This window comes from Tetrahymena thermophila (assembly GCF_000189635.1).
Source record: "Tetrahymena thermophila SB210 genomic scaffold scf_8254576, whole genome shotgun sequence".
In the NCBI taxonomy this organism is placed as follows: domain Eukaryota; phylum Ciliophora; class Oligohymenophorea; order Hymenostomatida; family Tetrahymenidae; genus Tetrahymena; species Tetrahymena thermophila.
Genome location: NW_002476347.1, coordinates 151135 through 169386, shown reverse-complemented (window position 1 = coordinate 169386; position 18252 = coordinate 151135). Strand labels below are relative to the sequence as shown.

The 18252-nt window shown below is 22.8% G+C and overlaps 3 protein-coding genes across 3 annotated transcripts; all 3 read left to right on the top strand. All coding sequences in view use genetic code 6, as the record gives it.

Moving 5' to 3' along the window:
* Positions 1–6315: 6315 nt before the first annotated feature.
* Positions 6316–8123, top strand: TTHERM_00913410 (hypothetical protein; the record flags this gene model as incomplete). The annotated part of the gene is made up of 4 exons (XM_001020207.1): positions 6316–6359; positions 6491–6958; positions 7172–7488; positions 7585–8123. The coding sequence occupies 4 exons, from the start codon at positions 6316–6318 to the stop codon at positions 8121–8123; spliced, it is 1368 nt and encodes a 455-aa protein (XP_001020207.1).
* Positions 8124–8921: 798 nt separating this feature from the next.
* TTHERM_00913400 (tubulin-tyrosine ligase family protein) lies at positions 8922–11590 on the top strand (the record flags this gene model as incomplete). Its single annotated transcript, XM_001020206.1, has 2 exons — positions 8922–10015; positions 10228–11590. 2 exons carry the CDS (start codon positions 8922–8924, stop codon positions 11588–11590), a joined length of 2457 nt encoding a protein of 818 aa, XP_001020206.1.
* Positions 11591–12823: 1233 nt separating this feature from the next.
* On the top strand, positions 12824–17976 carry TTHERM_00913390 (E1-E2 ATPase family protein; the record flags this gene model as incomplete). Its single annotated transcript, XM_001020205.2, has 11 exons — positions 12824–12876; positions 13119–13393; positions 13453–13529; positions 13586–14014; positions 14156–14806; positions 14862–15464; positions 15910–16923; positions 17019–17312; positions 17375–17491; positions 17555–17734; positions 17791–17976. The coding sequence occupies 11 exons, from the start codon at positions 12824–12826 to the stop codon at positions 17974–17976; spliced, it is 3879 nt and encodes a 1292-aa protein (XP_001020205.2).
* Positions 17977–18252: the final 276 nt, after the last annotated feature.

Here is an 18252-nt window from a genome sequence, read left to right as displayed (position 1 = left end):
TTTTTGCTATTTAAGACAAAAAAAAATATTTTTTTATCTACAAAATTAAAACATTAACCGTATTTACAAATATTTTATAATCACTAATGTTGTATGCTAAAAATATGCTCTTAAGTAGTAAATCAAATTATAATATAAAAAAATAAATTTGAAAGACTACAATAAATTACAAATTAGTAGAAAGCAATTATTAAATTGTTCTATTTTTGATTTAATTAAAAGACTTATAAATTTATAAATAAAATAAAAAAAATTTTCATTAAAATAAATCAGTTTAGCCAAAAGAATTTACTCATTTTTATAAATATGCCTAGTGTAAATATGAGCATTGATGGTTAAAATATTTTAACTAAGTTATAAACTGTTTAAATTATTTATTCAACTCAGTATTTTATAGTTTAGACTTAATTTTTCTTATGAAACAATCTTATTCCAAAATTGAAATTACAGTCAAATTTTGTATTTAATATAAGAAAATAGTTACTATTAATTCTTGTTAAGTCTATAATTTTTTTGAATAAATAATATAGACTGAAGATAGTTCTATTTTTATGTATTAAAAGGCTTTGGATATATCCATGAAATTTGAAGCATTTAAAATAAGCACTCGTATAGAAAAGTTCTAAATTAAAGTAAATTTTTATTATATATTTTACATATAGAATATTACCTTTATCTATTAAAACTACTTTGGATAAAAATCTCAAGTAAAATTTAAATTTAAAATATTCAGATTAAAATAGTTAAGAATAAATTTGCTTATATATCATTTATTTTTAATTTTATGTTAGTATTCTGATATTTAATCTAGTATTTTATTTTTCTATTTTGGTATTTTAATTGATTTTTATAATTATTTCAAAGAATACATTCTTTATTTAGATTTTCTTTCATTCATTAGCAATTAAAGTTTTTATCCTTCAAAGATTTAAAAAATAATATAAAAAAATATTTTATGCTAACTTTTTTAAACAATTCTCTAAATTTATTAATTAATTGTTTTATCAAAAACATCTATTTAATTGGTTGATGAAATAAATAATATGTAAAATATTATAAACAATCATTATTAAATTACTTTTATACATTAAGTTTAAAACAAAACTAAATTATAAAATAAATAAATGAAAATCATAGAGTTAAATGCCTCTTTAATTTTGGATAGGGTATTTTAATGAATATTTAAATAAAGAAATTTTAGACGAATTTTTAGTTTTTAATTTAAAAAATAATATTTATTATTCTACTAAATACATATCTCCCTAGGAAATAATTATTCTAGAATAGCTATATTATTTGTTTTCCTGAGTATCCCTTTTTTTATATATTTCAATTAAAGTTTCTAATATAATTAAAAGCGTCTTTTTGACTGATAGATGATATTAATAAATTTTAAAACTTAAATTATTATTTTTAATTGAATCTTTATTTTCTTTTTCAGATAATTAATAAATAAATAAACATATAAAATTACATATAAATAAATGAAGCTCATTGATTCTTTAAAATAAATTTAAACTATTATATAAAATTAAGATAAACAATTAGAGAGCATTGATAAGTTAAAAATAGAAATAAAAAATGAGAATATTAAAGGTATTGATTTTTTATGCTTGTTCGATAGAGTATTTCCTAATATAAAAGAGCTTATAATAACATTAGATAAAACATAACTAGATAATAATTTTCTGAAAAAATTGTAAATCTGTCTTTAAAAACAGATTAAAATAGAATAGCTTTATATAATGTTTTACAGGAATAAATTTTCGATTTAACAAGTATAGTCTTTTATATTATTTGTAAGAAGTAAATTCTATAATGATTAGCCTATTGATTATATCTATAGATATAATAATTTAGCCATTTCTTGCGGATTTTGCCAAATAGGTTTTGAAAATGATTTTAATACTTCAATATGGTTTAAATGTCTCAAAGAAAATACTTATTCAATCAATATAAAATAAAATTAGAAGCATTTCATTGAAATTTTATAAAAATATATGGAAAATGATATTTCTGACATAAAAGTAGAACTATCTCATCAAAATAAACTTTATGCTTCGCTTTCGAATGGAAATTCGTAAATAATAACTTTAAAACTAGATTTTGATGAATTAGATGATTTGTTGTAATTTAAAATAGATGAGCATAAAATAGCAGAGATTAATATACTTTCCGAAGTGTTGTAGATCTCAGGTTTTAATCAATCTTTTCTAAACTAATAAATAAAAAAAAGGCATAATTTTAGTTTTATAATTAATCAAAATGTGAGTATATTTAGCTTTAAATAAGAGAACATAGAAATATTTAACAAAGAATATATTTAAAAATGCTTGTAAAAATATGACTTAAATAATTCAAGTAAAATAAATTTAAATACAAAATTTAAAATTTAGTTTTACAAATAATATGTCTTGTAAAATTTAGCATTAAGCAATAGTTTGAGTGCATATGATATTAATTTATATTTATTAGATAATTACTAAAGAAAACTAATAATTAAGATTAAATATAATTAGAATGAAAAAAATGAAAGAAAAAGGTTTGAGATTGATTTTGAAAATATTTATGATGCTATCGAAATAGTTTAATCTTACTTTTGTGCTCTTCAAAATATCGAGAAGTAATAAAATATAAACCTAAAATTAGTAACTATAAAAAGTTAAAATGATGAATTGTAAAAAAACTTTTTTGAACTGATAAGTAATATTAAATTTATGGAAGTAAAAATTACAGAATTATCTTTGAATCTAAGGAAAAATAATTTAATTTAGGAATATTCATTTATTTCTTAATTAAAATATCTTTAAAATGTGTCTCTGAAGATATTAGATATATATGAATTCTTTATTTTCTTACAAAAAAATAGATTAATTTTTAAGAAATAGCATAATTTGTTTAGTTTGGAAGTATAACCTAAAATTTATCAGTACGAACATTAATTAAGTAAAGATTATTTATTTTAAAAAAAAGATATTAAATTAGATAAGATTTACAAATATTATGAAAAACTAATCAATATAAATATCTACAACATAGAAAAATAGCCATATTATTTCTCAGAAATTTTTTAAAAATTTAAAAGATTAACAAGCATATCATACTTTTTTTGGAAAAAGAAGGTTAATCATAAAAATCGTAATTAATATGAAAGCGATTATGACTATTATTATAGTTATTGTCAAGAAATTAAGTTGTTTGAGTAGGCATTGGAATTAAAAGGAAAAGCTCATTTTGCTTATTTGCTTATAGATAATCATGATGATAATTAATGTAGCTACACTAGAAGAGAATTCTGCACTTGTTAAAATAATAAAATGTAAAAACTTTTAAAGAAGACTTCATCGTTTTTTGTAAACAAAATTGTTTTTAATGGATATCTTTCTTTTTGGAAAATTGATTGAAAAAATATTAATGAAAAATGTAGAATATATTTATTTTATTTTGATCAACTCTAGTATTAATATTCATTTAGTTAATTATATCTCTTTTAAAAAATTATATTTATTTTATGTTATTCTTTAATTTTTAAAATTATCTAAATGATGATGATCTCTTGGGCAGGGCAGAGGTTTTATGCCACAAGGGACTACTAACATCAAAAATAATTAATTATGTAATGAAAAATTTCTATAGGGATAATCAAGTGAGTTCGCGTTCCAAAAATCTATTTAATTTTAAGAAGCATCTGTTTTTCTTGTAGAGGATATAAATCCCATTCACAAATTTACATATAATTTTACTTTAAATTGATAGTGGTTAATATAGTGAAAAAAATAAGGCTTATTCAGAAAGAAAATAAAGTTAATTAGTTAGTTTTTGATGAATTTCATATAATCTTTAAAATAAATTTAATCTCTCATTCATGAGCCATAGTAAAAAGTTATTAGCTTAAAAATAGAAATAAGCAATGAGAACCTTAGAGGTGTTGATTTTTAGTATTTATTTACTAAAATATTTCCTAATGTAGAAGAACTAATTTTAATGTTTGATAAAGTTTAGCTTAAAAGTTGCTTTCTTGAGAATTTCAAAATCTTTCTTGAGTAATAAACTACAATCAAAAAGCTATATATTTAATTTTATAGGAACTCATTCTAATTCAAACAAGTAAAGCGTTTTATTTTGTTTGTTAAAGATAAATTTTATCAGGATTAATGTATTGAATTGAGCTACAGAAATAATAATTTAATCATTGGTTGCGGATTATGTAATATAGGATTTGATAATCAATTTGGTTCTTCAATATTTATTAGAGGTATTAAAGAAAATACTTATTTTATCATTATAAAATAAAATTAGCAGCCTTTCATTCAAATTTTGTAAAAATTTATAATAAATGATCTTCATAATATAAAAGTAGAACTATTAAACCAAAATCAGCTTTATGCTTCTCTTTATAATGGGAATAGCTCTTCTCAATTATGTTTAAAACTATAATTTGAAGATAAAGCTGATTTATTGTAATTTAAAATATCTGAGCACTAACTGGTAGAGATAAATATTTTATTTAAAGAATTTTAGTTTAATGGTGTTAATACATGCTTTCTTCTATAGTAAATTAAATAAAGACACAATTTTAGTTTTATCATTAAAGAAAATGTGACAATTTTTAGTTTAAAAGAAGAACATATTAATAAACTACAAAGAGTATAGATAGATAATTGTTTAATAAAATATAATTTAAATGAATCAATTAAAATACATTTAAATAGTAAATTTAAAATATAGTTTTATAAAGATTTTATTCTGTAAAATTAAATATAAAGTAATATCTAGAAAGCTTACATTATTAATTTATATCTAATTGAAAATAATGAAAAATAATTAATAGCAAAGATAAAACATAAATTATCTGAAGAAAAAGAAAGAAGATAATTTGAAATTGACTTAGAAAGTATTTAAGATGTGATTGAAATTATTCAATCATATTTCTATGTTCTTCATAAAATAGGCAGTAGATAAAATATAAAACTAAAATTTATTGCCTAGAAAAATAATATTAATGAAAAGAAAATAAATATTTTTGAATTAATAAGTTATGTTAATTTTATGAAGGTAAACATCACAAAGGTATCTTTGAATTTAAGTGAAACTAACATAATTTAAGAATATGCATTTATATCCTAAATACATTGCCTTTAAAATATATCTCTTAATTTACAAAATATCTCTAGCTTTTTAGAATTCTTAAAAAAAAACAGTAAACATTTTAATAACCAATAGAATTTAAGAGATTTAGATGTTTAATTCAAATATTGTTGGGATTAATATGAATTAAATATTGCTTAAAAATAAATGCTATAAAATTTGTGTTTTGATAAAATTTACAAAGATTATCATAGATTAGTAACTCTTAAACTTTATAGAGTGCAATTTATTCCTAGTTATCTCATTCAATTCATTTAAAAATTTAAAAGGTTAACATAATTTTATTTCACTTCATGCAAAAAGAATTATTATGAGAATGGATATTATGACTACAATGAATACTTGTATCACCATAAAAACTATAAAGAAACTAAGCTATTTCAACAAATATATTAAGAAAAAGGAAAAATTCATTTTGCTTATTTATTTATCGATAATCATGATAACATTTAGTGCAGCTATACTCGAAGAGAATACTGTACATGTTAAAATAACAAAATGCAGAAGCTTTTAAAACAGCCTTTAAAATTTTATGAAAACAGAGTTCTTTATGGTTCATAATATTCATCATGGAATGATGACTGAACACTAACTATTTAAAAAAAATATTTATTTTATTTTTTATAATATTTATTTTAATTTAGTTTTTATTTTTTAAATCAGTTAGTATGATAAGCGAGAATTTTAAATAAATAGTGTATTTTTTATAAAATATTTATGTATGATAACATTTTAAATATTATTTTTATAAAACATTTGAACAAAATTTACTTTTACAATAAGTCTAATTTATATGATTTATCTTAAATTAATGAATTAAAGTAATTAAAATTATTAATTTTAATTAATTTTTGGAATAAATTAAATTTTAACTATTATTAAATGTGAAATGAAAAATTTCTATAGGGATAATCTAGTTCGCGTTCTCAAAACCTATTTAATTTTAAAAATCGTCTAGTAGAGGATATAAATACTATTCACAAATTTACATATAATTTTACTTTAAATTGATACTGTTTTAAAAAGTGAAAAAAATAAGGCTTATTCAAAAAGAAAATAAATATAGTTAGTAGTTTTTGATGAATTTCATATAATCTTTAAAATAAATTTAGACTCTCATTCATGGGCCATAGTAATAAGTTACTAACTTGAAAATAGAATTAAGCAATGAGAACCTTAGAGGTGTGGATTTTTAACATTTATTTACTAAAGTATTTCCTAACATAGAAGAAATAATATTAAATTTTGATAATGTTTAGCTTAAAAGTTGCTTTCTTGAGAATTTTGAAATCATTCTTGAGTAATAAACTGCAATCAAAAAGCTATATATTTAATTTTATAGGAACTAATTCTAATTCAAGCAAGTAAAGCGTTTTATTTTGTTTGTTAAAGATAAATTTTATTAGGATTAATGTATTGAATTGAGCTACAGAAATAATAATTTAATCATTGGTTGCGGATTATGTTAGATAGGATTTGATAATCAATTTTGTTCTTCAATATTTATAAGAGGTGATAAAGAAAATACTTATTTTGTCAATATAAAATAGAATTAGCAGCCTTTCATTCAAATTTTGTAAAAATTAATAATAATTGATCTTCAAAATATAAAGGTAGAACTATTAAACCAAAATCAGCTTTATGCTTCTCTTTATAATGGGAATAGCTCTTCTCAATTATGTTTAAAACTATAATTTGAAGATAAAGCTGATTTATTGTAATTTAAAATATCTGAGCACTAAATGGCAGAGATAAATATTTTATTTAAAGATCTTTAGTTCACTGGTGTTAAAACATGCTTTCTTCTATAGTAAATTAAATCAAGACACAATTTTAGTTTTACCACTAAAGAAAATGTAACAATTTTTAGTTTAAAAGAACAAAATATTAATAAAGTACAAAGAGGATAGATTGAGAATTGTTTAATAAAATATAACTTTAATGACTCAATTAAAATGTATTTAAATAGTAAATTTAAAATATAGTTTTATAAAGATTTTATTCTATAAAATTAAATATAAAGAAATATCTAGAATGCTTACGATATAAATTTAAATATAATTGAAAGTAATGAAAAATAATAAATGGCAAAGATAAAACATAAATTATCTGAAGAAATAGAAAGAAGATAATTTGAAATTGACTTTGAAAGTATTTAAGATTTGATTGAAATTATTCAATCATATTTTTATCTTCTTTAAAAGATAGGCAGTAGCTAAAATATAGAGCTAAAATTGATTGCTCAAGATAATAATAATGAAATGAAAAAAAATATTTTTGAATTAATTAATAGTGTTAATTTTATGAAGGCAAACATCACACATTTATCACTGGATTTAAGTAAAACTAAAATAATTTAAGAATATGAATTTATATCCTAAATAAATTGTCTTTAAAATGTGTCTCTTGATTTCCGATATATCTCTATTTTTTTAGAATTCTTAAAAAAAAACAGCAAACATTTTAATAACCAAAAGAAGTTAATAAATTTAGATGTTTAATTCTAATATTAATAGTATTCATATTAATTCAATATTGATTAAAAATAAATGTTACAAAATTTCTAAATTGAAAAAATTTACAAAGATTATCACAGATTAGTAGCTCTAAAACTTTATAGTGTCAATTATTTGCCAAGTTATCTCATTCAATTCTTTTAAAAATTTAAAAGGTTAACATAATTTAATTTCACTTCATTTGGTAAGAAATATATTTACGATTGTTATGACTACGGTGAATACTTGTATCACGACAAATAAGCTAAGATATTTCAAAAAATTTATTAAGAATAAGGAAAGACTCATTTTGCTTATTTATTTATTGATAATCATGATGACATATTGTGTAGCTATACTCGAAGAGAATATTGTACATGTTAAAATAACAAAATGCAGAAGCTTTTAAAAAAACCTTTATAATTTTATGAAAACAGAGTTCTTTATGGTTCATAATATTCATCTTGGAATGATGACTGATAATTATTAAAAAAAAAATATTTATCTTATTTTTATATTTTAATTTAGTTTTTATTTTTTAAATCTGAATATTAAAATTAAATTTTCCAAATAAACTAAACATTTTAAATATTTCTAAACAGATATTATTTATAATAAACATTCTTTTGCTTTTCATGGTTTTAAAATTCGAAATGATAGGATATAAGTAATTAGCAGAATTTGTAAAAAATATTAATATATAAATGATTAAATGGCAGTCTACATATTTTTTTTTTTTAAATGAGAATTAATCTAACATATAGCTTATTTAAAAAATGTTTTGATTTTTATTCAAATTATGTATGTATGTATGTATGTATGTATGTATGTATGTATGTATGTTTTTTTGTAATTTTTGTAAATTATTTTTAAAAAATATTTATTGAAAGCTTTTTATGATATGTTAAAATTGTAGTTTTTGGTAATAAGTATATTAATACAAATAGAGTTGAATAAAATAAAAAATAATGTCTATTGAAATATATTGTAAATTATTCATTAAAAAATAAAAGTCTTAATGAGTTTACAAATAGATATATTTTTAATTAAACTGATAAGCTCAATATTATCTTCAAAATATAATTTTGTCAAAAAAGTTAAGCTTGACTGATATCTTTTGAGTGTTTAGATAAAAAAGAAAGATCTTTGTTTTCTTTTTTTTAGATATTTAAACTCCACAAATAAATAAGTGAATATAAATTCAATAACTTAATATTTGCAAAAAATTATAAAAGGAATTTAGTAAATTATAAAGAAGAAATAAGTAGGTATCTTAAAATGGAATAACAAAAAGGTGAAATAGTATTAGAAGGAAAGTACAAGGATTTTTATGAGTTCCACGGAGTCTAATTGTACGGAGCTGGTTTCCCTGCTCACTTAGTACCTTAATTATTAGATAAGTTAGAAAAAGAAGTTTTTGATTTCACTGATAGTTTTGCAGTTTAGGACAACTAGGAGGAAGAAACTTTCTAATCAGTAGCTCTAGAAAATGTTGAAAAGCACTCCAAAGTTATTTTGATTGACCATTAATTCACATTCAAAATGGAGGGTTTGAGAAGCGCTCTTGAATCCAGTCCTGAGCTAATCAACAAGCTAAGATACGAATTGCAATATTTTGGAGATAAAAAAAACATACCTGGAATTACAAAATCAGATAAATTTGAATGCAAGGAAGTTGTTGAATTCGATGAACAAGGAATCGTTGATCCTACTACATTAGATATTTAAAAGGATGTTGTTTCTCTTTCCTTATTTGATAACTAAGTTGAGTCCTTAGATTTAGTCAGATAAGTCCTTTAGAAGTTACCAGCTTTGAAAGTGCTCTTTTTGAACTACAACCCAGTCAGCGACACAGAAGGATTTTTCGAAAAAATCGAAGAGGAGTTTCCCAATATTGAATTGTTAAATTCCAAGTTTACCAAAAATGCAACCGACTTTGGTCTTAAGTTTGCTCACTTTAAGTACAACTTAGATAAGAGCACAAAGCTTAAAACTGACATGATTAAATAGTTAGATTTATAGAAAAAGGGAGTCTTCAGATTAGAAGATTTTACAGTTTTTACAGCTTTTAAGAATTTGATTCACTTAGATCTCTCTAAGAATGATTTCAAGGCTGAAACTGATACACCAAAGCTTTTAAATTTGTTATCTAAGTGCAGCAAGTTAAAAAATATAAATCTAGACTGGGAAGTAGAAATGCTTTTGTGGGATCTTTATGAATAAGGAAAGATTAAAGAAGTTTGTCCTACTTTAATGAGTGTTAACGATAGAACCTTCGCTTATGGAAAACCTTAACCAAACGAAGAAGATATACGCTTTATCATTAAGAATATCTGGAAGATTGCTGGCAATTACCGTCTTATGAGTGAAGAGTAAATATTACAAATAAATTATATATTTTTTTTGAATAAAACTCAGCTTAATAATATAAATCTTTTTAGACTTAACAAAAGCAATTAATAAAATAGAAATAATTTTTTTATTTAAAAATTAAATAAAATTAGATTAGAATTGATTGATTGATTCTAATCAAATTTAATAAATTATTTTTAATTCAATATTGATTTTTATTTAAAAAAAATAGATAGATGGATGAAACTTCTTACTGGTATTTAAATGATTTATGTGGTATCTCTGTATAGCACTCTGATACACCTAACATTCGTATGGTTCCTTTCCTTTATGCTCCTAATAATTAATTAAAGGAAGCAAAGTCCTACACTATAATGTGGCCATTAGAGGATATCTCTGCAGGAAGCTGCTTATTCAGAGATTATTTAGTTGGATTCGATGAAAAGTCACATCGTTCTGCTAGACTTTCTATATGGTTCAACGTACCTGATGATTTCTTTATCAAGGCTAACCAAGAATACAAAAATAAATTGATGTAAACAACTTTGTATGGCAAAAAGTATATTTCTGAATTCAAGAGTATCCCTGCTAAATTCGTAGGATTGAATGATACTTTGCCAAAATAGACACCTTTGAAGGTTATCACTGACAACTCTCTTGTTTCTGAGTATCTCACTGCTCCTGAATTTTAACTTTGCAAAACTCTTGAAGAAGCTAATGTTATTTTCTTGACTCACTGTTTTGAAGAAACTATTAGAGACCACTACATGACTAAATTCTGCAACTAATTCCCAGATGAGTGCCATATTGTTCAAAAAAATCATTTGGCTGATACAGTTTTCTCTACTCTTGGCCAAGTTGATTGGATTTAACCCACATATAACTTAAAAACTTAAATGAACGAATTTGTTGGTGAATATAAAAGAAGACGCAACACTTTAGAAGATAATGTTTGGATCATCAAGGCTTTTAATTTAGCTAGAAGCTTAGATATGATAGTAACCGATAATCTTGACTAAATCATTCGTTAAACAGAAACATTACCCAGATTAGCCTAAAAATATATAACTAATCCAGTAACACTTTTTGGTAAGAAGATTGACTTGCGTTACATTGTTTCAGTCAGATCACTTGAGCCTTTCGAAGTCTTCATCTATAAAGTCTTTTGGATTCGTACCTCAAACAACGATTTCACAAATGATTATCGTTCTCGCGAAATCTATGAAACCCATTTTACAGTTATGAATTATGGTAAAAAACTTAAATAAATTCACTATGATGAATTCATTGAAGAATTCGAGAAAGAGTACACACAAATTAAATGGGCTGCAATTCATGATAAAATCAAAACTATGGTTAAAGAATTGTTTATGGCTGTCTACAAGAAGTATCCTGGTATGCCTCATCCTAACTGTAGAGGTTCTTATGGTATGGATGTTATGATTGAAAACGGAACTTTCTAGCCTAAATTGTTAGAACTTACATTCTCTCCAGACTGTGAACGTGCTTGCAAATACCATCCCCACTTCTTCAATGACATGTTCAAGCTCTTCTTCTTGAACGACTAAGAACACCCCAACTATGAAAAGTTATGAAAAAATAATTGATTTATATTTCTTTCTTCTCTTTATGTAGTAGAATTGTAATATTTTTAGAAATTTAAAATAATAATCAAAATAATTAATTAAGTATCAATAAAATGTTATTTTTATTATTGTAGTTTAATGTGATAAGTTATTAGTCAATATTAAGTTTTCATTTTCATTCTTTTATAAAAATAATAATTTTAATATTTAAGTGGTTGATCACTATTTATTTAATTTTTTGATAACAACTTTGCAATTTATTTAGATTTTATAAATTAATTATTTAAACATTGTTTTAAAATTTAGTTTTTAAGAATATTTATTTTTCAAGATAAATTTAAGATATAATCTAAATATCAAATTATTTATTTACTAGATGCATTAAATTGAAAATAAATTCTTGCCAAAAATTGATAAATATTAGATAAATTTATTTCTTTTGAACATTCCTTCCCTATTATTGGTTTTAACAAATTAAAAATGATGTCTTACTAGAAATATATAATTTATTTGAAGGATTTGGCAAAAATATGATACCTATTTTGTTTCTTAATAATAAATTATTGGTTTTATATTTTTTTAAATACAAATTAGTATTTACATATTAACAATCTTAAAACTAGTTTTATCTTTTCAAAAGTTAAAATTAAAATATCCAAAATCTTTTTGATCAATTTTCAAATATTTTTTACAAGAGTTAATTTATTAAGTAATGGTTTGTATTTTTATTTTCTTTCTATAATATATTTTGTTACTTAGAAATAACGATTGATTAATATTTTTGCTATCGCTGTTTTAAATAAAATTGAAATGAATCTTTCTCTTTCTTGATATTATATATGATTTTAAGAAGATTTTTTGTGTAAAATATTATCATCTAAAGAAGAGTACGGACTATTATTTATAAAAATATAAAAATTACTTACAATTTTTCTGAATGATATAAAAATAATCTTTGGAAATAAAGTAATGTTAGAAAAAAGGAAATGCTAGAGATCTTTTCACAAAAATTTATGTTAATTACTATCTTTATGAAAGGATTTATTTATCACTTTATGGAAAAAACTTACTCGATTTAAAAAGAGGATTGAATCTTATTTTTGCTATATATTTAAAAAGTATGCAAAAACTATGAATTTAATCAATTTATTCAAAATCTAAAGAGTTAAATTTAATAGCGGTCATAGAAAGTAACTAAAATAGGATTGATTTTTAAATCTAACGACAAAGCATCTATTAATAATGTCTAAAAATATCAATGATAATTTACATCTCAGTGACTGCTAATAGCCACTGTAAATTAATCTTATTTATGCATGCAATGCAAACACACATTTTATTGAAATCAAATTATAATTCATTGTTAATAGAACAAATTTTGTTTATAAAATCTAGTAAAGTTTGCTAAACCATTAATATAAGACTTAAAAATTACTTTAAAACATTTAAATGCAAATGGAATCTGTTTTTATTTTTATTTTTTGCCTTCAAAGCTGAATGGTCTATTAAAAAAATTACTCTATTTTTAAATAATTAGTTTAGAATTTGACACTCAAAATAAAGCAGAGTAAAAATTTATATTCAACAACGTAAATTTTACTCTGCCTTGGAATGTTTAAGAAGAAGGCGTTATAAAAATGATAGAGTCATTTAAAGTATCTCCAATTAAGATGATCGTTTTCTATTTTTTAAATTTTTTAACTTTTGGAGTGATCTATCTATTTACTAGATGGTAGGTTACACTTAGAATTAAGTTATAAATGGAGCCATGTATTCCTAATGAGGCAGAATTCTTGTTAATTACTTCAGATGGTAAATATTTCTGCTTTTTAAAATGGTTGATGTGAAATATATTCCAAACTTATCAAAAGATGAAACGTAGAGTTTAGAAAAAATAATGATTTAATAAATGGGATTTAATGGAATAGATTCTATTTAAACATACAAAGTAATATTTGATATATCTTTCTTAAATAAATTAATTAAATTGTAAAATTATATAAGACCTTCACATATAGGTTATATAAGTTCTACTTTAATGAGAACAAATATAATCCTATCCAGATCGACTTAACAAGGCTATCTAATAGATAAATCATAGACTCATATGGTAAAGGGTTAAGAGATGAAAACACCTTTTCTTAATAGGTATCAATATATGGATTAAATAATACTGAAATACCTCAAAAACCTACCATTAAAATATTGATTTACGAAGTACTTTCTCCTTTTTACATGTTTCAACTTTTTAGTTTTTTGCTTTGGATGATCTTACCTTACTATTTCTATGCTTCTATTATTTTAATTACCTCTGTTGTATCAGCTATAGTCACTCTAAACGAAGCAAAATCTAACTATAAAAAATTATAAGAAATGAGCTACTTCGAAACGCCAGTATTTTCTTATAGATATTTGCCAGATAAAATTAAAATTGTAATTTCTTTATTACCATAAATATACTTTATAAAAATGTTATCAAATATTAATTAATTAAGAACATTATTTGCTATAAAAAAATGCTTTTATTTTGAAAAATTTGCTAATTTATTTATTTATCTATTTTTAATTTAAAAGGAAAATGGGGAACTTAAATTATGTGAGAATATAATAAGTCATAGAAAGTAAATAAGCTCTTTGCACTTAGTTCCTGGCGATATTATAGAAATATAGGATGGATAAACAATACCTTGTGATATTATTTTGCTTAATGGGTAGTGTATTATGAATGAATCTATGCTTACTGGTGAATCAATTCCAATTGTTAAGCAGAGCTTACCTTATAATGAAAATAGATACGATTACTTGAATGATGGAAAATAATCTACTTTGTTTGCTGGAACAAAGTGCATAGAAACAAGAATACATCTAAAAGGAAAAATTCCAGTTATTGGATTGGTCAGTCAGACCAGTTTTAACACTTTAAAGGGATAGCTTGTACGATCTATTTTATATCCAAAACAAAATTCTTTTTCATTTTATACTGATTCGATGAGATTTATTGCTGTTATGGCAGCTATGTCTCTTTTGGGTTTTTTTGTTTCTCTACCAGACTGGATTGAGGGTATTAATGAGGGTTTTGTTACTTATACAGAAATGTTCCTTGAGTGTTTGGATCTGGTTACTGTCACAGTCCCGCCAGCTCTTCCTACTTGCCTTTCTATTGGTATTTCTTTTGCGATGTCTCGTCTCAAAAAATAATAAATCTTCTGCATATCTCCTCCCAAAGTAAGTTATAGAATAATATTTTTATACTTAAAATTATTAATATGTATTTAATTAGGTTAATATTTGTGGCAAAGTTACTGTCATGTGCTTTGATAAAACTGGAACATTAACAGAAGAAGGTCTAGATATGTATGGAGTAAGAAGTATAAGATATACTTAAGGCAGGAAGGTAAAGTTTAACAAGCTAACTGAGGATATTCAAGGGATGGGATTATAAGAAATTTAAAGCAAATCTCTAAACTAAATTCAAAAAACTCAGCTTTATGGAAATAAAAATCCTTTTATTTATTTAGAAGATCCAGATGTAGTCTTTAAGGAATGTATGGCAAGTTGTCATAGTATAACAAGGGTAAATAATTAAATAATTGGAGATCCTTTAGAGATTAAGATGTTTGAAGCCACAAAATGGATACTTTTAGAAGAAAACATTTCTTAAAACTATGAATTTAAAATGTAAGCTCTAGTAAAAGACAACGAAGGCCATTCTCAATTGGCTATAATAAAAAGATTTGAGTTCTCTTCAAAACTCTAAAGAATGAGCTCAATAGTTAAGAAAATAGGTAATAATTAACCCTTTTATCGTCTTCATGTTAAAGGATCCCCAGAGAAAATTCATGATTTATCAAACCCTGAAACCATTCCAGATAACTATCATGAGGTAAATTTATTGAATTATTTTTTATAATAATTTTTTTAAATATTAAAATTACTCTAAATCTATTTTTTTACACTAAGCTTAAAAATAATTTAAGAATATTATGAAGCAAAGATAAATAATTAAAATAAAGGAAAAGATATTTTTTGATTCCAATCAATAATTTGACAAATTTAACTTTATTATTTTCTTTTAATTTTCAATAATTTTAAGTTTAATAAAAAGAAGGAATTGTTTATTTATTTTGATTAATTTTACTAAATATTTCTTTCTTTTAACTTTAAAAAATTTTAAGCTTAACTAAATTTATTTCTTTTTACTAAATAAATTATTTAATTTAATTTATTTAAATTATTCTAAAATTTATTTGAGATTATTTTTCTTTTTATATTTTATTTAAAAATATTTTTTTTAGTTTCTTTTAATTATAATTTGGTTTATTGAATAGGTTTTAGATTTTTATGCAAGAAAAGGTTTTAGAATAATTTCATTTGCTATTAAAAACTTGGATATGAGGATCGAAGATGTATACAAATGTGAAAGAGATCAAATTGAAAACTAATTAACATTTGTTGGGATGCTGATAATGGAAAACAAGTTAAAGCCTGAGACGAAAGGAATTATTAATGATTTAAATAATGCAAATATTCGCACGATTATGGTTACAGGAGACAATTCTCTTACAGCTATTTCTGTAGCTAGGCAGTGTTTAATAGTTAATAATTCAACTAGAGTATATTTTGGTGATATTGATGAGGAAAATCATCATGAAAGTGAAATTGTTTGGAAGGACTTTGAACACTCAGATAAATACCTTGATGAAGAAAATTTATAACCAATTGATGGGATTGCAGACTACATAGAAGATGGTATTTAAGAGATTTAAGAAGAAAAAATACTGTTTAACATTTTGGAATAGAGCAATTAATAATGTTTAACTTCAAAACCTTTATAACTAAATAAGACTATTAAGGAATAAATAGATATGATAAGAAAATCAATATAAAGTAACACAGATAACTCTTCTACTAATTTTATAAGATAAAACTCTGTAACTTAGAAGTATGCAGATACTAATTTCAAAGATCAAATTTAAGAATTTGAAGAAAGTTAACTTCAATACCCTTGGCTAAATGACGATCACTTTGTATTAGCTGTAACTGGAAGAGCCTTCTCAAAAATAATTTCTGAATCTAAACAGAGTCATGCTAAGTAGAATCTAGCAGAAATTATGCTTTAAAAAACTTAGATATATGCCAGAATGAGGCCAGAAGAAAAGACATTGTTATTATAATCATTATAAGAGCTACCTTCAAAACCTGTATGTGGGATGTGTGGAGATGGAGCAAATGACTGTGGTGCTCTAAAGACAGCAGATGTGGGAATTTCTTTATCAGAAGCAGAAGCCTCAATAGCAGCCCCTTTTACTTCTAAAGTACAGAATATATCTTGCGTTGTTCATGTAATAATCCTGAAAAAATAAATTAAAATGTTTAGATTTTGCTTTTTATTTTTAAAAGAATTTTTTATTGTAAATAAATTAAACTTTTTTTATAGCTTTTAAAAGAGGGAAGAGCAGCACTTGTAACCAGCTTTTCTTGCTTCAAATTTATGGCTTTATATTCTGCAATTTAATTCTTTACTACCACTTTACTCTATACTGTCTAATCAATACCCAGTGATACATAACTCCTTTATTGGGATGTTGCTGTTATCCTGCCTCTTGCTTTTTTTATGGGACTTACAGACTCTTGTGATAATCTATCTAAATAAGTACCTGGATCTAGTCTTGTTTCATTTTAAGTTCTTTCATCAGTTATTGGATAAACTGTTTTAAATGGAGCTTTTTAAGTAAAATATAAAAAAATATATTTATTTTATTTTGAATAATTTGAATTATAAATTGTATTAAGGCTTACATGTTTTTACATCTGAAAAAATAACCTTGGTACTTGTCAGTTAAAGATGCTCACACTTATCTTGGCGATCTAGAAGATCTAGATGAAAGGAAAAATTGCTTTGAATCAACAGTAAAATTTGATAAAATAATCTAACAAAAATAAATTATTTTTATTAAATAAATTAAAAATAAGACTCTCTTTCTGTTCAGCAGCTATCAATATATAGCTACTTGTTTAGCTTTTTCCATAGGAAAACCTTTTAAAAAACCATTCTATACAAATACTTGGTTTACCATTTCAGTCATTGCAATACTTATATTTTCGTTGTACGTTCATTTGTTCTCTGGTCAATTCTTATAATAGTTTTTAAATGTAATTTCATTTAAGCCATTTTTATCTTTAATTATTTTAATATTTTTTATTAAAAGATTTTTTTGACGGTTCAAAGAGAAGATGAAGAAAAACCCTTAACAGTAATGCCTAATTCTTGGCTTTATTTTATATTATTTGTTGCTGGAATAAATTTTATTTGCTGCTTTATTTATGAGGAAGTAATAGTTAAATTACTGTGCTGGGTATATAATAAATGCAAACTCATATATTTAAATAAATGATATTTATGTTCGTTTTTGTCGTTTAAATATTTTAGGTTACTTAATTTTAAAAAGTCTTTTTTAGTAATATTGGATTTCGATTTATTTGATCTTTTAGATAAATTTATACAATTATTTGATAAATTTAATCTTAGTTGTTTTAGTAGAATCTATAAGCAACATAAAAACACTTTAGAATGAATAAAAAAACACAAATCAACTTTTTTTTTTAAGATTTGATTTTTAACTCACTCTCGATTTTTTATAAAATTAACTGTTTATTGATTTGATAATGAA